Source organism: Trachemys scripta, chromosome 8, assembly GCF_013100865.1.
Source record: "Trachemys scripta elegans isolate TJP31775 chromosome 8, CAS_Tse_1.0, whole genome shotgun sequence".
Classification (NCBI taxonomy): domain Eukaryota; kingdom Metazoa; phylum Chordata; order Testudines; family Emydidae; genus Trachemys; species Trachemys scripta.
Window position 1 is genome coordinate 91,113,035 of NC_048305.1, and position 21,046 is coordinate 91,134,080.

The following is a 21,046-nucleotide window of genomic DNA, read 5'->3' on the forward strand; positions in this document are numbered from 1 at the left end:
AAACTGGACACAGTACTCCAGATGAGGCCTCACCAATGTCAAATAGAGGGGAATGATCACTTCCCTCGATCTGCTGGCAATGCTCCTACTTATACAGCCCAAGATTCCGTTAGCCTTCTTGGCAACAAGGGCACACTGTTGACTCATATCCAGCTTCTTGTCCACTGTAACCCCTAGGTCCTTTTCTGCAGAACTGCTTCCTAGCCATTTGGTCCCTAGTCTGTAACAGTGAATGGGATTCTTCCGTCCTACGTGCAGGACTCTGCACTTGTCCTTGTTGAACCTCATCAGGTTTCTTTTGGTCCAATCCTCTAATTTGTCTAGGTCCCTCTGTATCCTATCCCTACCCTCCAGCGTATCTACCACTCCTCCCAGTTTAGTGTCATCTGCAAACTTGCTGAGAGTGCAGTCCATGCCATCCTCCAGATCATTACTGAAGATATTGAACAAAACCGGCTCCAGGACCGACCCTTGGGGCACTCCGCTTGATACCGGCTGCCAACTAGACATGGAGCCATTGATCACAACCCGTTGAGCCCGACAATCTAGCCAGCTTTCTATCCACCTTATAGTCCATTCATCCAGTCCATACTTCTTTAACTTGCTGGCAAGAATACTGTGGGAGATCGTATCAAAAGCTTTGCTAAAGTCAAGGATGACACATCCACTGCTTTCCCCTCATCCACAGACCCAGTTATCTCCTCAGAGAAGGCAATTAGGTTAGTCAGGCATGACTTGCCCTTGGTGAATCCATGCTGACTGTTCCTGATCACTTTCCTCTCCTCTAAGTGCTTCAGAATTGATTCCTTGAGGACCCGCTCCATGATTTTTCATTCCTCACTTCAGCATAGCTACACTGAAGAGTATTGCACTCTACAATGAATCCCTTTGAAATAAATGGGTCTACTCACAGAGTAAGAGACGACTTAATGTAATTAAGAGCGACACAATCTGGCCTAACAATATTGGTAAGAGCAGGATCAGGACTACTGTTTTGTCATTTTCCAGTGGCCACAAGAGTGGCAGACAACACAGACTTTATTGCAAGCACTTTAATCCTGTACTATCAGTCTTTCCTTTTCCACAACTTAATTGAAAGCATAAGTAATCTGAGCATTAAATACTTACTCCATCATAGACGGTGGAATAGTACAACAGTCTTGGATTGCAGTCAGGGGTGATGTCAGGTGAGCAGTATATGAAGCTTCCACTACTTGCTTATTGCGATTCACTACATCCAAGTAACGGTTAAACTTCTCCCGAATTTTTTTTGCCAGCTGAAAACAAAAATACTTGAAATTAAATCAAAGACTCTTTGTAGTATCTTCTGCCATGCTAATGAATCAGTGTTAAAGGAAAAACAAACTGCATACATTAAAGCTAAAAATTCCAGGCTTTATGCAACATATCAGTTAATTTTCACTGTGCAGGTTGAAATAGTCATCATGAGAGTAATAAAATGGCCATATGAAGCAATCCATACAAAATGCTAAAATATAGTTACTGTCTTGCAACAGATACCCAAGAATTTCCCCCTTATCAGCCATGCTAATTTAGCTCTAGTTGAACCAGATGTCTTGAAAAATCACTAATTTTGCACTGTGAAAAATACTTTAAAATGCATTAAAAATAACAATGTGTTGTAGCTGTGTTGGTCGCAGGATATTAGAGAGACAAGGTGGATCGGGTAATATCTTTTATTGGACCAACTTCTTTATTGGACCCAGACCAGAAGGAGAGTTCTGTGTAAGCTCAAAAGCGTGTCTTTCTCACCAACAGAAGTTGGTCCTATAAAAGATATTCCCTCGTTCATCTTGTCTCTCTTAAAAGTAATGCATCAGAGTACCTTCATTTAATTGTTTTAAATGAAAACTGGTACATAGCTCTCAGCCTTTGAAAGTTACCCAAACTTCATTCTCATATTTTAGTCCTCACATCTTCTAGCACAGGACCTGACCTAACTCCATTTCAAGTCAGTGAGAGTCTATCCACTGCTGTCAGTCGGAGTTGGATCAGATCCTTTGTGCAGTGCGTAAGGATACTGCTGCTGCATTTACCATCTAACACAAGTATTTCAAACAATTTTTTCCCCGAGAAGGCCAAAAGAAAATATGATGGAGATTTAACTAAACCGACCAATATTATTAAACATAAGTACTTAGGGGTGGGCCCCTAAATCCATATTTAGGATCCTAAATAAACAGCCCGAGCACCCCAAGTTGTACTGATTTCAATGGCAGATGTGGGTGCTTAGTGCCTTAAAAAATAGGGACTCTTGCTGAATTTAGGAGCTTGACTTTAGGCACTCTTTATTTGGTAATTTTGGCTATTCTCTTTACATCTCTCTACTTTAAGAAATTGTATATCCCTGAAATGTAGTAAACATCACACAGGAACCTCCCTGGGATATTTGCTTTTAGCCTGTCAGCCCAGGGGGGTCTGGATCAGCGTTCATGTTGCACTCCCTGTCGGTACCCAGCCCGGGCCAAGGAAGCTGATGAGCAAACCAGCAGACCAAAGTCAGTGATGAATCCTGGCCACATGCCACCTGAGGCACGTTGCACATATATATGCTAAGAAGAAGATCCAAAACCCACTGAAGTCAGTGGAAATGGATCAGACCCCAAGAGCATGATTTTGTTTGGCACACTTGGTAATATCCCTGACCGTACATCCTCTGGGGCTTGCATTCTGAATGAAAGGGAATAATCTTTTAACAGTTTACTGCCAGTAGTGAATATTCAAAAATGCTTCACTTCACATTTTAATTAACTGTATCTTCAGAGCTGAAGAAAGTTCTTTAATTACTATATGTACACCATTGTGCTCCCTTCCAACTCCAACACCTCAGCTAAAGAAATGACCAGACAACACTAGTAAATTTGTACATTGAGAAATGCAATTGGTCAGTTCAGATCTCCGGGACTGACAAATGTCTTTCCTAACTATTACTAATGGAACATTTCATCATGATTTACTTTCTTATATGAATAATAAGGCCCATACTGATAACAGCAACGAATTTGCCTCCATTGTTCCATCAAATGTTCAGCTCAATTACAGGTCTCCAAGGAACATAGTTTTTAACAGACTACTGCTCAAATGAAATGACTTGTAGAATTATATCTAATTGGTTTTGTAGAATGATTTATTACTACCACACCAGAGGAGTACTAATCGCTTCCCTATTACATCTCTTTCAATTGTCAGATAATATGTAGCTGAGTAGGTTCTCTCTTTTTCTGTTTTCAGGCCAACTTTCTTTTTGATTAACCGTATTCATCAGCATATTAAATATAACACTGCAATACCTAGCCCTCCTAAAAAATATACAAGCCAAAATTTCTAAAATATCATGTTTCAATACTGTCTTCAGAACATTTTTTTCTCAGTTTGGGCAACTGAATGGCTGTGGTCAAGCTTTCATTTAATTATTAAAAAGTATGGGGAGCAGAGAGAGGTTTGAGCTGGCTGATAAAAATGGACGATGCAACTAACTAACAAAAAAATTTACACAAACCACATGTAGAAAAAAGTACAAAAAACACTTATTTAAATTAAAATGTTAGTTTTTTTGTTAACTGAATACAGTACGTAGTGAATTTTTGTCACAGAATTTGCTTTTTTACGTTAGCAGTTCAACTGGTAATAAAACCCATGTCCCTATGAGCAACTATCCCTCTGTACATTCTCCAAAGTCTACAAGTCTGACAAATCTTTTTGCAGAATTGTCTGTACCACCAAACATAGGGATTCCACTGGGAAGCTTTCGTGAAGTGGGTTCTAGCCACGAAAGCTTATGCCCAAATAAATTTGTTAGCGAATGGTGTTTTCCATGTCCACTGAAGGCAGGACAAGTACTGTAGTAATGGAGCTTAATCTGTAGCAAGGGAGATTTAGGTTACATATTAAGAAAAGCTTTCTAAGTACAAGGGTAGTTAAACTCTGGAATAGGCTTCCAAAGGAGCTTGTGGAATTGCCATCACTGGAGGTTTTTAAGAACGGTTTTGACAAACACCTGTCAGGGCTGGTTTAAGTTTACATGATCCTGCCTCAGTGCCAGAGAATAGATTTGATGACCTCTCAAGTCTCTTCGAGCTTTATATTTCGAAGATACTATGAAAACAAATTTTGAAACCTCGAACTTTGCTGTGAAATGGAATAGTCTTCCTCCTTTCAGCTCTTGTCACAGTCCCCTTCAACTCAACTTAAAAAAATTATTTTTCTTTTTGCTATTCAACTTTTATCTAATACACCTCTACCTCGATATAACGCTGTCCTCGGGAGCCAAAAAAATCTTACTGCGTTATAGGTAAAACCGCATTATATCGAACTTGCTTTGATCCACCGGAGTGCGCAGCCCCGCCCCCCCCGGAGCACTGCTTTACCGCGTTATATCCGAATTCATGTTATATCGGGTCACGTTATATTGGGGTAGAGCTGTACTTATGTTTCTACATTTTTCCCTTTTCCTTATGGAAGTGATATTGAATAACGATGACCCGGTATTTTTTAGTTACCTGTCAGGTTAAACAATAACACCATTTTGTGTTATGATGCTACCTATGTGTAATACATTTCAAATGTCACCGTCTCTACTGACAATGTTTCATCACAACATCAGTGAATTTCACTTTAATTTTTCCAGAGACATTTTTCTCATTGTATTCCCTTAGAGCCTTTTTAAAGCTCCTTTTACTTCTAAGCACTACATCTCTGAAGTCTTCTTTTGGGGGGGGGGGGGGGAGAGGAGGGAGAGAGGGAGGAGAAGGGGGCTAGGAGGGTGTTCAGAGAAAGGAAAGTTACTGAACACACTTTATTTATGGCTGTATCTTAAAGTTAAATACATTTTAAATGTCAAAGACTGTATTCAAAATATGTATCAATGAATTTGACAAGCATGGATGATATAACTGACTTACACCAGAGGATTAACATCCAGGAAAGTTTCACTTGTATGTTGAAGAATGTATTTAATATCTTATTTTTGAATTCCTTATGAGTCATAATATTTTTGACATCATGACTTTGTAGATATCTTGGGGATTTATGAAGTCTTGTATTCTAGACCATCTCATAAATGATATTTACTCTTCTGTATCCCTTTTATTCTTAAAAGGCCCATTGCCGTCCTCCATACTCAGAGCAGACCACTGAGTTCTGCTTGAGTTAAGCATCTCGGGCTCACAACCATCCCAAGCTATTTGTAAATTGATACTATTACAGACTCAGATTGTTATCAATATCATTCAGAGAAATGAGAACCATTTTTACCAATATATGAAGAACCAGCAATTCTCCTTTTCTTAAAATAATGAGAGCCCAGTTCAGGTTCCCGGTCTTTCAGTACTTTTAGCAAAGCAGCCCATAACACACACTAGGAAACCTTGAAAGCCTTTTCTAGTGGCTCAATTGTTGTCTACTCCAAAAATTTTAAAAGGGAGCTCTAGTATCTTGAAAGTCACTCTGAAAATTATTACATCTCTACCCAGATATAACACGGTCCTCAGGAGCCAAAAAATCTCACTGCCTTATAGGTGAGACTGCATTTTATCAGGTTCGGGCCAGTACGCCATGCCGCACTGGACCGTCTTCCCTGGTGGTGATTTAAAGGGCCCGGTGTGCCAGCTGCTGCGGAGAGCCCCGGGCCCTTTAAATCACTGCCAGCGCTCCGGCAGTGGGGCTCGGGCGGAGATTTAAAGGGGCTAGGGCTCCCCGCAGCGGCCAGAGCCTCTAGCCCTTTAAATCACCGCCTGAGCCCGGCTGCCAGATTTAAAGGGGGTGGTGATTTAAAGGGCCTGGGGCTCCACACGAATTCGGATATAACGCGGTAAAGCAGCGGGGCTCAGGTGGTGCTTTAAAGGGCCCGGGGCTCCCCGCTGCTTTACCGTGTTATATCCGAATTTATGTTATATCGGGTCGCGTACTATCAGGGTAGAGGTGTATTATAATCACATCAATATTTATATAGTTTATTTTATCAGTGTACCTTAAAAACATTAAGTCTCAACACCACTGGAACTATATTCTCATTTTACAGATGTGGAAGCAGCTGAGGAGATAATGCAGAAGTCAAAATGTCACTTAGCTAAAACATTGATCTCCAAATTCCTTTAGACAATACATGGAGATGTATTTCTTACTGAAATCTGCAACTGAACCTCATTCATGACTGCTGTATCCTTCAGAGTTACATGAGACAATCTCTTAAGTAAAAGGGCAGACCCCTTCACACCTATTGTTGGCTACCTTTTAATTGGCTCTCTCTCAGCATTAAGTAAAAATTGTCACTTAGACCATTAATATGAAGTGTTGGCATGATAAACACCCCTTTCACCCTACAAGCACCAGAGAGTGTAAGGAAAGCCCTGTCATCTAATACCCTCACTGATTTTTTTTTTTTTTTTTTTTTAAACGTACCCTTTTCTTCTCTCTTTCCTTAAAATATTTTAAAGGGCTTTGTCTACTGCAAGACAAAAAAAAACAGCCTGCCTTCCCAATATGCTACTTAACCTGTGTTAGAATCCAGTTTATGTGCGAACGTACAAGATCGATTACAACAAAATCACAGCTTTTTCCATTGTCACTCATATCAAGACTGGCTATGGTAGTGAAGCGCCCAAGGCAAAGCTGGATCACATCTGACTGATAAGGGACCTCTAACAAAAGGTCCCTTTTATTATTAAGAATCTTAAAGTGAAACATTGGTGTGCTTTTCCTGTTAATGTTTTGGGTATTCAGCTGAGGAACATTAGAACTGACTGATAGTTTTTTAAGGTCAAGACTACATGGACATGGAGTGCTGATACGTGAAACTGAGGGGAAGTGGATGGCAGCCAAGAGCATTATTCTTCTCTTCCTTGGGTTTGGACTGTGTGGGATGAACTTTTTAGGCAGTATCTGACCTGCATCAGTGACAAATGCAGCAATCTGATCCATAGATTTTTTAGGACCAGAAGGACCACTATGATAATCTAGTCTGACCTCCCAGTTGTTCTGAGATTAACTGTAGATTCTTCTTCAGTTTCCTGGTTTGTAGCACCAAGAACCTACGTATTTCACCATGATCTTCAGACACTTTCTCTTATGGACTGTGAAAAGGTTAAATTCACAGAGGAATTTGTCCCTCCTTCCTACCAAAAAATTGATTGGGCTCCATTCTGGACTAGGTGGAGAGCTACCATGGTTTGTATTATATGACACATGCGAAGTCTTCCCTCTGATGCAACAAGAAACAGAACAATTAGTGGAAATAGGAGAGAGCTAACACCCTAAACTGGGACTTGGCAGATCTGGGTTCAACTCTTGGCTCCACCCCTGGCTTTGAAACTATCTGACCACGTGCAAGGGATCAAGAAGGGATTTTTCTCCCCAAATGTATTCTGTTTTTTTAACCTCCTTCTTCTGAAGCCTCAGGGATGGCCACAGATGAGCTGGGACATTGGATGGGGTGCGCCAGGGCGCTGAAGTGGCACCATGCTCTCTCTCTCTCTCTCTCTCAGGTGCTTGCTGGCTAATTCTTGCTCACATGCTCAGGGCCTGACCAAATCGCTATATGTGGGGTTGTGAAGTAATTTTCTCCCAGGTTAGATTGGCAGTGACCTTAGGGGTTTTTTTTTTTCTTCCTCTGTAGGACGTAGGTGCAGGTCATCTGCCAGGATTATCTGGGTCTCTCTTACTTAATCATTTCCTTGCCATTGCGAGGACCTCAGGCAATGAGGAACCTCAGTCCCTCCTATTGCCCACCGAGGTTGTGGAATATCCATCATTGGAGATTTTTAAGAGCAGGTTTGACAAATACCTGTCAGGAATGGTCTCGCTAATATTTAGTCCTGCCATGAGTTCAGGGGACTGGACTAGATGACCTCTTGAGGTCCCTTCCCGTGCTACGATTCTATGATTCTCTGCCTGTCACACGCAATAGTGGATATTGATATTTTATTTATTAAAGGCTATTAATATATTTTGTAACATGTTTGCATCAGGTATTTCCCCTGAAGAAGGGGACTGCTGTGTAGGACTGTTGTCTATAAAAAGGTGCTTCTCCTAACACTGGGTGGACGAAGGGAAAAACATGGGTATTAACACCCGGGTGTCCTTTCCCATAGCTTAGATAGCTAGAATATAAAATTTACCTGTCAAAGGAAAAAGGTAATGAAGTTACGGAGTATCCAAGAATTTTGAAAGGGGAGCCTAGCTGAATTATCTGGCAGCTGGCCAAAGGAAGGAGCCCAGAGAGGCTGGCCCTGAAGCAGCTTTAGAGAAGGAGTTACGGTATATATTTGCAGGCTAGCTGCAAACCTCCTGGGTATCTAAAGGGTTATAAAACCCAAATAGCTGCAGGGAAAATGAGTAAATAGAAGATTAGTAGGGATGAAGAACTCCCAGATGTAGGGGCCAGAACTGCCAGACTTCAGTCTGAATGTGGAACAAGAACCCCAGCTACAAAGGAATCCATAAGCTGAAACTCCAATGAAGAAGGCTTCAAGGACTGATTCTCTGGGATTTTTATGCTGTGTGCGCCCTTTGTTCCTCAACAAGCCAACCTGGCCTGTAAACTGGACATCTGATCCCTAAAACTAATTCTCCCAAGGTCCATGCGCTTCACCCAGTGTCTAATTTACTTTGGTTGGGTCATGCATGATTTATATCCTTTACTGAGATTTTTAGAACAAAGTTTTATGTTCTGCATTCTTACACAGTGAATGAGTTTGGAATGCAATATGGAAAACCAAGCATGAACATAACTGATTTTTAAAAGAGGTATGAAGTCAAAATGGCTCAAAGAGCCAATCTCATTAAAGACATTATTATTTAGTGAAATTTCTTCAGTGGGGGCAGAAAGAAGGAACACATTTTGGATGTTAGAAGGAAAATACATCAACTTCAATTATCAGCTGTTGTGAAAAAAAAGTTCCCATGTGGCAGAGACAGGCTCCAATTAATGACGAGAGGGAAGAGCATCTTCGCAAGCAGGCTGGCTAACCTAGTGAGGAGGCTTTAAACTAGGTTCACCGGGGGAAGGAGACCAAAGCCCTGAGGTAAGTGGGGAAGTGGGATGCCAGGAGGAAGCACAAGCAAGAGAGCGTAAGAGAGGAGGACTCCTGCCTCATACTGAGAAAGCAGGACAATCAGCAAATTATCTTAAGTGCCTATACACAAATACAAGAAGCCTGGGAAACAAGCAGGGAGAACTGGAAATCCTGGCACAGTCAAGGAATTATGATGTGATTGGAATAACAGAGACCTGGTGGGATAAATCACATGACTGGAGTACTGTCATGGATGGATATAAACTGTTCAGGAAGGACAGGCAGGGCAGAAAAGGTGGAGGAGTTGCATTGTATGTGAGAGAGGAGTATGACTGCTCAGAGCTCAAGTATGAAACTGCAGAAAAACCTGAGAGTCTATGGATTAAGTTTAGAAGTGTGAGCAACAAGGCTGATGTCATGGTGGGAGTCTGCTATAGACCACCAGACCAGGGGGATGAGGCTTTCTTCTGGCAACTAACAGCAGTTACTAGATCACAGGCCCTGGTTCTCATGGGGGACTTCAATTACCCCGATATCTGCTGGGAGAGCAATACAGCGGTGCACAGGCAATCCAGGAAGTTTTTGGAAAGTGTAGGGGACAATTTCCTGGTGCAAGTGCTGGAGGAACCAACTAGGGGCAGAGCTCTTCTTGACCTGCTGCTCACAAACAGGGAAGAAAGCAAAAGTGGATGGGAACCTGGGAGGCAGTGACCATGAGATGGTAGAGTTCAGGATCTTGACACAAGGAAGAAAGGAGAGCAGCAAAATACAGACCCTGGACTTCAGAAGCAGACTTTGACTCCCTCAGGGAATTGATGGGCAGGATCCCCTGGGAGAATAACATGAGGGGGGAAAGGAGTCCAGGAGAGCTGGCCGTATTTTAAAGAATCCTTATTGAGGTTGCAGGAACAAACCATCCCGATGTGTAGAAAGAATAGTAAATATGGCAGGCAACAGCTTGGCTTAACAGTGAAATCCTTGCTGATCTTAAACACAAAAAAGAAGCTTACAAGAAGTGGAAGACTGGACAAATGACCAGGGAGGAGTATAAAAATATTGCTCAGGCATGCAGGAGTGAAATCAGGAAGGCCAAATCATACTTGGAGTTGCAGCTAGCAAGAGATGTTAAGAGTAACAAGAAGGGTTTCTTCAGATATGTTAGCAACAAGAAGAAAGTCAAGGAAAGCGTGGGCCCCTTACTGAATGAGGGAGGCAACCTAGTGACAGAGAATGTGGAAAAAGCTAATGTACTCAATGCTTTTTTTGCTTCTGTCTTCACGAATAAGGTCAGCTCCCAGACTACTGCACTGGGCTGCACAGCATGGGGAGGAGGTGACCAGCCCTCTGTGGAGAAAGAAGTGGTTCAGGACTATTTAGAAACTTTAGCAAAGCTTTTTGATACGGTCTCCCACAGTTTTCTTGCCGGCAAGTTAAAGAAGTATGGGCTGGATGAATGGACTATAAGGTGGATAGAAAGCTGGCTAGATTGTCGGGCTCAACGGGTTGTGATCAATGGCTCCAAGTCTAGTTGGCAGCCGGTATCAAGCGGAGTGCCCCAAGGGTCAGTCCTGGGGCTGGTTTTACTCAATATCTTCATTAATGATCTGGAGGATGGCGTGGACTGCACCCTCAGCAGTGCAGATGACACTAAACTGGGAGGAGTGGTAGATACGCTGGAGGGTAGGGATAGGATACAGAGGGACCTAGACAAATTAGAGGATTGGGCCATAAGAAACCTGATGAGTTCAACAAGGACAAGTGCAGAGTCCTGCACTTAGGATGGAAGAATCCCATTCACTGTTACAGACTAGGGACCAAATGGCTAGGAAGCAGTTCTGCAGAAAAGGACCTAGGGGTTACAGTGGACAAGAAGCTGGATATGAGTCAACAATGTGCCCTTGTTGCCAAGAAGGCTAACGGCATTTTGGGCTGTATAAGTAGGAGCACTGCCAGCAGATCGAGGGAAGTGATCATTCCCTTCTACTTGACATTGGTGAGGCCTCATCTGGAGTACTGTGTCCAGTTTTGGGCTCCACACTACAAGAAGGATGTGGAGAAATTGGAAAGAATCCAGCAGAGGGCAACAAAAATGATTTGGGGGCTGGAGCACATGACTTATGAGGAGAGGCTGAGGGAACTGGGATTGTTTAGTCTGCAGAAGAGAAGAATGAGGGGGGATTTGATAGCTGGGGTTCGAAAGAGGATGGATCTAGACTGTTCTCAGTGGTATCAGATGACAGAACAAGGAACAACGGTCTCAAGTTGCAGTGGAGGAGGTTTAGGTTGGATATTAGGAAAAACTTTTTCACTAGGAGGGTGGTGAAGCACTGGAATGGGTTACCTAGGGAGGTGGTGGAATCTCCTTCCTTAGAGGGCTATAAAGTTAAGGTTTGACCAAGCCCTGGCTGGGATGATTTAGTTGGGGATTGATGGACCTGCTTATTTAACAGCATCTCACACAGAATAACTTTATACAATGGAGGAAAAAGCATAAAGAATTCCTTCAATTTTTGTGGGCTCAGAATTTCATTAAAAAAATCTTAAATGAACTGCAAGCTCCATAAAACACCTTGATCTTACCAAGTTGTGACAGCAGAATCAACAGCAGAGCATAAGCTAGCCCATATCACTCTGCTACTCCTGCTGGTCAATCACTATCCACCTGAGCAGCAGAGACAAGGTATTTGGGGCACAGGCGTATAAAAGAGTGACAAACAAGAGTTTACAATTCACTGCTTGACCCCTCCTCTAGCTAATTTTCCCCTGGGTGTGCAAGAGTAATAGGAAATGAAGGGAGCGGAGAGGGCTTAAGAGGAAAGCAAGGAGTTCTGTTTTAGCTAGGTTAAGTTTAATTTAATGGCAAGGGATCAGGAGAGGCCAAAGAAACAGAGACTGAAGGATGGAGACAGATCAGGAGTGAAGAGGCACATTTATGAATGGTCAGGGAAGGTAGAAATAGCATTTGAAGTTATGTGATCAAAAGAAATCACCTGAAGTTAAGATGTAGAGGGAGAAGAAGAGAGGGCCTAGGACAGGAATTTGTGGAAAACTCAGACATTGCGAGAAAGGAGAAGAACCTAGGCTATGAAACTCACTACCAGAAAAGCAACACCACGCATTGCGTTCAATACAAAATACGAAACTCCTCTCCTCTTTGACTTAGCTTTTCCTCAATAAAAAATTCACAAACAAAGCCCCAACCATCACCATCATCAAACTCCACACAAGAAGCTGCAAAGGAAGGTGGAGAGAGATTATTTCTAGGTGAAAATAGGAGGGGATCAGATACTGCTATAAGGAGAGTTCATACAAATGCATAGACTAGATGGATCCAGTAAAGGCACTATGGGAACTAAAGTGAGGGAGGAGGAGAACTAGGAGAGGACAGTGTCACAAAAAAGACAAAGGAGAATAAGTTGCCATGAAAAACGGAGTGGTCAACAGTGTCAAAAGCAGCAGGGGAGTCATGGAGAAGAACGAGTACACCTGGCCAGATTTGAGGACTTTGAAATCATTAAACCCTTGGTGAGTAGTATCAGTGACAGGGAGAGAGAAGCCAGACTGGAAGGGATCCAGGATAGAGTTGGGGGATATGAATTTGAGGCAGCTATTGTAAAAACTTTTCACTCAAGGAGTTTTGAGCTTAAAAAGAAAAGAAGAGGGGAGACTGAGCAATAGTTACAGAGGAAGGTAGGTTTGAAGGTTGGCTTGTTGAGGGTGGGAAAGGGGAGGAGGGATAGAGGGTGAGTCCAAAGTTCAGATGCTATATCCCCTTTACTCTTTCTTCAATTCACTTCTGTCAAGCTATTCAAAAAACTCTTGGGCCTGTCCTAACTTCCTTCAATTCAACATATCTTAAATTGATCAAAAAAATTGTTCAATCAAAACTATCATTATGCATCTTTGACTTTGGATTCTAAACTTACATTCTCTGAACTATCAGGAACCTTGATGTCTCACAATCTTGAACAGATGCTCTCCACTCTCATCTGCAAATTCTTCTACTCTTCCCAGAATATTTCCTGTGTCATGTGTGACTTAAACCACCCATTTGAAGAAATGCTTATTCTTACCTTCCTTTCCTCTCAGTCTGATGGTTAGAATATTAAAACTATTCTTAATGCATGTAACTCAGTTAAGATTCAAACTCTCTTTATAGGGAAGTCACTGACACCATGCCCCACATCTATGGTGCAAATACTTACTTCAACGTGGAAAAGGTTATATGGCACTAGTAGTAAAAGTGGGCCAGAACTTAATAACCAGATACTAACAGACTGTGAATCCCAGTGATGATTGAACATTATGATATTCTGAACAAAAAGTGCTCTCGACTATGCTTGTAGCTTTATCCATCGCTTCCCATGGACTCAGACATTCTATGTTTCAGAGTGACACACAGAATGACATGGAATCCTACTGTACAGATTACTCTCAAGAAATAGACAGCTTGAGATTTTGAGACCACAAAGGGTCTAAAGTTTTAAACTTAAAACCACTCCTTGTGTGGCATAAAGACAGTTGATTATATTAATCGCTGGTGCTTAAGGCCAACAGCTGTAGTTTTTCCCTCTCTGTTCCCTAGACGTCATTGTTTACATGGTGTTTTTTGTTTTGTTTTTTAAATAAAAATTGAGTGGCTTTCCAGAAAACTATAAATAATTGCCTTCGGGCATCAGTTGGTAAGAAAAAGTTAATGACTGACCAAAAAAAAAAAAAAAAAAAAAAAAAGGAGCCAGTCATAGGGGATTTAATTTGCTTACATTTTATTTGCATTTGTTCAAGATGCTCAGTTGGATGCATCGCTCTTACTCATAAAACTCCAGTTATACTACTCATGATTCATTAGGACTGAAAGAGCAAGTTATTAATAAAACAGAAGTGCTCAATTATTCTTCTATCCACTTCAATATTGAGCTTTTAACCACAGTAATTATACTCTATTGTGGCCCCATTTTTCTTCTGTGACAGTTAAGTACTCATCACACTACTTACAATGTTTAAGTAGATATAAATAAATGTCTAGAGTTAATGTGTGCATCTGTGACGGGGATTTAAGCTAGTGTGTTTTTTTTTTCCTCAAGTAAAAAAAAGTGTAATGAAGGCTTCAATAAAGAAGAGCCACTTCAGTTTCTGAATTTCCCAAGCACACTTTTTACTTTCAAAAGCCATCTGATATGTATAATTTAGCCCATGTGACTTTTATGTGGTGTGCAGACCACCCAGAAATGGTAGTGAAAGATATTATTTTTCAACTTTAAATTAAAGCCAGTGAGCCCTTCTTTACCAACGTCAAGATGATTTAAGGACTAAAACTTCAACTTACCATGACAATTGCCCCATTTTGGACATGTTGCACACAAGCACACACATTTGTGTATGCTCATACAGAAACAAATTTCTTTACAATGGACTGCACAATAAGCCACATTCTTTCTAATACCATATACAGTATGGCATAGATTTTTCAAGGCAACTAATGATTTTTGGTTGCTTCCATTTTTGGATGCCCAACCTAAGACATCTTATGGCCAATCCGTCAAGAGTTTGCCTCAGCACTTTCTGAAAAAGCAGTCCCTTTTAAGGTGTCTCAGTTTGGGCATCCAAAAACTAAGGCCACCAAATCACTACTCACTTTTCAAAATCTCATGCCATACCATAGGGTAAAAGCACACAAAAGACCAGATTTCTTGTGGAAAGATTTCACGGTCTGTGACACATTTTTCATGGCCATGAATTTGGTAGGGCCCTACTTATAATCCATCATTTGTAGATAATAAACTTGTTTTATGTTTTCATCTAAACCAGTGTGCCTTTAAGTGAAGTGTCTGGAGAAGAGTCTCAGCTTGGTTTAAGACAGGCTTGTTGCATATTCCTCTCCACATTGAGAGGGGGCCAAACTGGGTAATAAATTCATACTGGTCAGGGTTTCAACCAGGGCAGGACAGTACAGCTCTGGGCTCCTAGGCTCAGAAGCTGGTGATATCTTAACTGTAGTCTCTCTATTGTTGGTTCATGCAGTGGCTGGTCAACCTCATGTAACTGCAGCTGGATGTGTCCCTGCCCGTGCAAATGCTGGTGGGAGTATAAGACCATAAGTGGTCTACAGCTTGTCACAGCAGCACCGTGTGAGTGGAAACCCAGGCTGGTGAGTCAGAGGGCTCAGTGGTACCTCAGTTCCAGGTGGCACCCCAGGGGGGAAACCATCACAATAAGTTCCACTGTATCTAAACTGGAAGAATATACAAGGTTCTTTCCCTCCTTCCCGCTCTCCTGAGTTAAGCACAAGCTCCTCTCTGCCTGCCCCCATCTTATTTACTTCACAGCCTTCATGGTTGTCTGTAGTGAAAACCAATGACCCTTGAGTTTAAAATGTAATCTCCAGGGGGCAATAATTTTTTTGAAACCTAGTGGTAACAGAGTAGCTTTTTAAATCCAAGATTTTAACATTAATCTTCACCACCAGTGATTCTGTGCATGTTTATACAAATAGAATATGGTGTGGCAGCAGGTTCAATCCAAATATTATACTGTGATAATTAACATAGCCCTTTAAATTGGTTTAAATATTAATGCACAGAATGTTAATTTAAGACTAGTAGTAATATGAAAACTTAGAATCCATCATTAATCCAGTATTTTTAAAATACTATATTACCAATATGCATTCAACTTCCTTCAAGAAAACATTAGGAACCTACCAAAAAACATGATTGGCAATATTTCTGAAAATTCCAGACAATGAACAGTACTATAAACTTAATTACTACTCCTCACTAGTATATAGGTTTGATACTATGACACGAGAGATCTCTTTTAGGGACAGTATAATCACTGAGCCCTTTTTATGTCCCTAATGACAAAAAGCCATTTTTTGTACAATTATGAGAAAGTAGTGTGAATTTTTGTATGTTTTGGATAGTTGTACGATATTTAGATATATAATATGGATGGATGCAACTATAGTAAGTACACTAAATTCTTAACAAAACAAAAGTAAACCTTAGTGTATAAAACACCAGTGAATTAAATAAATTAGAAATGTCCTCAGATCTTTGTTGGTATTATTATTTTGTTTCTGCAACACTGTTGCCATGGTTTCTTTGGGAACAATGCTGCATATCGCAATGAGTAATTAAATTTTAGAAAGGGAAACTGTCAGGTAGTTTAGGATAAAAAAAATATATTTAGTTAGAACAAACAGATTTGTTAAGACCTAATGTTAATTGAAATTTTTTAAATTTTATTTATATACAAATATTTTGCTGAAATATTAACAGAAAAGTGAATCCTACCTAGGCAATTCGGCAACACAATGAAATGTAGCTTAGAAATTTAGTGGTAATGCACTTGGGAAGAAATAATTTGAACTTCTCAAACACATAGGTGGGTTCACAATTACCTGTAATCACTCAAGAAAAAAATATTTTTATACACACAGACCAGTGATATAATGAGACTGGCGTGTCATTGGGGACAGCTCCCTAAAAACCTCTGATTGAGTTGAGTCACAAGAATAGTCTAAAAAAAGCAGCAATTTGAGAATGCTCTGTTAGGAATGGGATAGAGAATAATACTGAAACTAATTCAAGGCCTTTATACCAAATGGATAGCACATCCTGATCCTCATTACTGTGTGTTCTGTTCTGATCATCTCAGCTTAAAAAAAACAAACAAAGCAGAAATAGAAGAAGTCCAGAGAAGGATAAGGAAAATTCTTAGAAACATGGAAAGTCTTCCACACTATTTAGTTAAAAGAAGCTACAAATACAAGCTGACTTAGATGACAGAACAGAGCTATACAGGGGAAATAGAAAATGGAACAGAGAAGGCCCTCCTATCATACTTCCCCCTCCTCTCTCATATTACGAGCACAAAGGAACTGACTCCCCAACTGAATTGAAAGGCAGCAAGTTTACAAACACATTTAATGCATGGAACTGACTGCAACAAAATATTGAGGCAAACTGCTTAGCAGGATACATTAAAAAGATTAGATATTCATATAAACATCATCATCTACAATTCAGGACACAACCCAACCTTCAACTGGTACTAGGAAAAAAAACTTCTCCCACAGAGCACATGCTATTGCATAATATCCACTGCCGGAGTTTATCCACCATCCTCTGTAGTGTCTAGTATTGGAACTGTCAGAGACAGGATAATTGACTAGAATCTCCCCTGTCAATTCCTATGAACAATGTTATCACACCAATCAATCTAGTTTCACCAACTTGCATGAATTCAAATAGTACACAAGAAGCACCAAAGATGAAGAGTAAAATTTCCTTTTTACCAATCTTTGAGTTTTCATAAACTAAGCTGGGCTTACTTACACTTGGGGTGATTTTTAAAATGTATGATTTCTTTTATCCGACAGTCTACTTTTCATCCTGGGTCACTAATCATACTATCATAGACAAGCATGAAAGTTGAGCTCTGATGTCTTATGCACTTTAATTTCAACTCCAGCAAAGAATAACATTCTTAAAACTTAAGGTTTTTTTAAAATAGTACCTAAAATTGCTAGACTTTTTCTTATATTATTCCATTTTCCACATATTAACTCAACTCCAAGAATGACCATAACCATATCCAAATTACTGTATTTCCTTTGAACTAGAGAAGGGCTGAGCTCCAATTTCAAATCCCAATTTGCCTAAAGTTTGAGTGTACTATATCTGAATCCAGAGTTTAATTCAAGCCCATCTCTATTTTGACTTTTTGCCCTGGAAAGCAATTCATGTCTGATAGCTTCTTCAATTTAGTTACAGTAGTTACTTGGAGAGTTCGTTTAGTTATCTGCACATCCAATTTAAATGCATATGCTGATGCAAAGTTGTAAAATGCTCTTGAAAGAGTACAACTGTCCAGCCACCAAATTAAAAATTACTTGCATGTTTTGAGGGCAATTCATTTTTCCCCTAGGAAAACTCTGCTCTGAGGCAGTTTTGTCTTTACTGAATGTTAAAATAGGTTTGATGGAGTCTAAGGAGGTCAAGTTACTTGCAAAAGGTCACATAAGTGAGTTAGTGGCTTAAGTGGGAATCAAAAGGCAGTTCTTTGTTCTAGTCCCTAGATCAGTTACATAAAACCATGTTTGCCATTTCTATCAAAATTGATCACATTTAGCATGAGATGGAGTTCTGAGAATAAGCAAGTTGAAAGTAAAATTAGAATTTTAGGTTTGTCTTTTTCATTCAATCTGATCCTTTAGCCTTTATACTTACCAAACATAACCTTTGTTTCATACACTGCAGTGTATTAAAATAGAAATAACCAATGTGGGGGCCCACACTTACCTAATATTAAACTCAAGATTTAATTTTTTTAACCTAAACATACGTTGAATTTTCAAATCTATTATTTTAAATAAACAGACAAAAATTTGAGTGATGAAAACAGATGTAATAAACTAATCATATATCTGCACATAAATCAGATGAGCTTTGGCTGAGATTAAATTTGAAAGCTCACAAGTACACAACACTGCATATACAATGCCAATGTGTTACTGATCACTAAACATGCACCTAAAATTAAGATTATTTAAAGGGCACAGTCAACTTGAAATCTAGTCAATTTTTTTTTAGGAAAGCAGTGTCAATACTATATCTGTCTCCAAGTCCTGCCTATACTAGACATGTTTTTCTCTCCCTTGTTGCTGAGTGAAAAACCCGTACAGAGAAGTAAATTGCCTTACTATTCAGGGGAGAGCGAAGCTACCAGATGGGTACAAAGTAAACAACCTTCTGATTTCATGTGTAAGAATAGTCAATAAAATAAACTCAGACAAAAGAGTGATATTTAAGTTGACTGTGTCCCTTTAAAAACCCAACACTTTCACCCAACAGGTAGCCAGGGATTTTTATACATTCCATTTTTTCCTTACCTGTTGAACTTCACTTTCTCCATTTGAGATTTTTTCGGTATACACAAAGGAGTTGAATATCCGCTGTAATAAAATCAGAAATGGTGCTTAAGGAACATTGGCAAAATACTGATTTCAAGCAATACTGAAGGGAAAAAAACAATAAGAATGCAATATGTTAGCCAAGGACAGATTTCATATTATGAGTCATGTAAAACAGTTTTTAAAACTGTCAACTTTAGCTAAAGATAACCACGTTTAGGCAAGAAAAATACATGCTTCTATAATTAAATAAGTAAAGCAGATGTTTATGTTTTTAAAAAGAAAAATACAGGATGTTATTTGCAGAGCCTCTGCTATTTTATCCAACTGGTATAATTTAAAATATCTATGCTTCCTATTTAAAATCTGTACCTCTGAATACTATAATTGTTTACAGATACTAAACATTTAACATAATAAAGCTCTTTCAAAAAGTTATTCTTTCCACATTCTCCAAGTTTTTAATTCACTTCTGATCCTCAGTTGTTGGCTTTTGCCTCTATCCAAAAATCTGTGGGCTAGAGGCTATAAGGTGGGTATCTGTGTTTGGATGACACGAGAATGAGACCTAATTTTGTATGCCTGCTAGGAAGTGAGACTGGCATTGAATATTCCCACGTCAGAAGATGCTGGCGTAACAGCAATTACTATCCCAGTCTTTAAGTTTCTAGAGTAGGAAAGCAAAGGTCTTTCAGAATTCTTTGAGAGGGTCAACAAGCACGTGGACAAGGGGGATCCAGTGGATATAGCGTACTTAGATTTTCAGAACGCCTTTGATGAGGTCACTCACCAAAGGCTCTTAGGCAAAGTAAGCTGTCATGGGATAAGAGGGAAGGTCCTCTCACGGATTGGTAACTGGTTAAAAGATAGGAAACAAAGGATAAGAATAAATGATCAGTTTTTAGAATGGAGAGAGGTAAATAAACTTTCCCCAGGGGTCTGTACTGGGACCAGTCCTATTCAAAATATTAATAAATAATCTCAAAAAAGGGGTAAACAGTGAGGTGGCAAAATTTGAAGATGATACAAAACTACTCAAGATAGTTAAGTCCCAAGCAGACTGCGAAGAGCTACAAAAGGATCTCACAAAACTGGGTGACTGGGCAACAAAATGGCAGATGAAATTCAATCTTGATAAATGCAAAGTAATAATGCACATTGGAAAACATAATCCCAACTATACATGAAAATGATGGGGTCTAAATTAGCTGTTACCACTCAAGAAAGAGTTCTTGGAGTCACTGTGGATAGTTCTCAGAAAACATCCACTCAATGTGCAGCGGCAGTCAAAAAGTGAACAGAATGCTGGGAATCATTAAGAAAGGGATAAGTAAGACAGAAAATATCATATTGCCGCTACACAAATCCATGGTACACCCTTGAATACTGCGTGCAAATGTGGTCACCCCATCTCAAAAAAAGGTATATTGGAATTGGAAATGGTTCAGAAAAGGGCAACAAAAATGATTAGGGGTATAGAACGGCTGTCATATGACGAGAGACTAATAAGACTAGGACTTTTCAGCTGGAAAAAGAGATGACTAAGGGGGGATATGATAGAAGTCTATAAAATCATGACTGCTGTGGAGAAAGTAAATAAGGAAGTGTTATTTACGCCTCATAAACACAAGAACTAGGGTTCACCAAATGAAATGAATAGGCAGCAGGTTTAAAACAAACAAAAGGAAGTATTTTTTCCACACAACACACAGTCAACCCGTGGAACTCTTTGCCAGAGAATGTTGTGAAGGCCAAGACTATAACAGGGTTCAAAAAAGAACTAAATAAGCTCATGGAGGATAGGACCATCAATGGCTATTCGCTAGAATGGGCAGGATGGTGTCCCTAGCCTCTGTTTGCCAGAAGCTGGGAATCATCTGTTCTGTTCATTCCCTCTGGGGCACCTGGCATTGGCCACTGTCAGAAGACAGGATACTGAGCTAGATGGACCTTTGGTCTGACCTAGTATGGCCGTTCTTATGTTCGTATGTGTGCGTAGAGCCTTCATAGGCTTTATATTACCACCAACAGTAGTTATATCCTGGCAAGAACTCTCAGGAGCACCTTGTTTAAATTCTGTCATCAAATTCAAAGTAAG

At 40.0% G+C, this 21,046-nt stretch overlaps 1 protein-coding gene across 2 annotated transcripts in view; it reads right to left on the bottom strand.

The window, feature by feature from the left end:
* The window catches only part of CACHD1 (cache domain containing 1), a 206,994-nt gene that overhangs the window by 103,993 nt on the left and 81,955 nt on the right, over positions 1 to 21,046 (bottom strand). For both annotated transcript variants that reach the window (XM_034778871.1, XM_034778870.1), the window contains exons 2-3: positions 18,928 to 18,990; positions 1,129 to 1,277 (exon numbers count right to left, since the gene is read on the bottom strand). In XM_034778871.1, the coding sequence (XP_034634762.1) occupies positions 1,129 to 1,277; positions 18,928 to 18,990 (212 nt within the window). The remainder of the gene's footprint in view (positions 1 to 1,128; positions 1,278 to 18,927; positions 18,991 to 21,046) is intronic.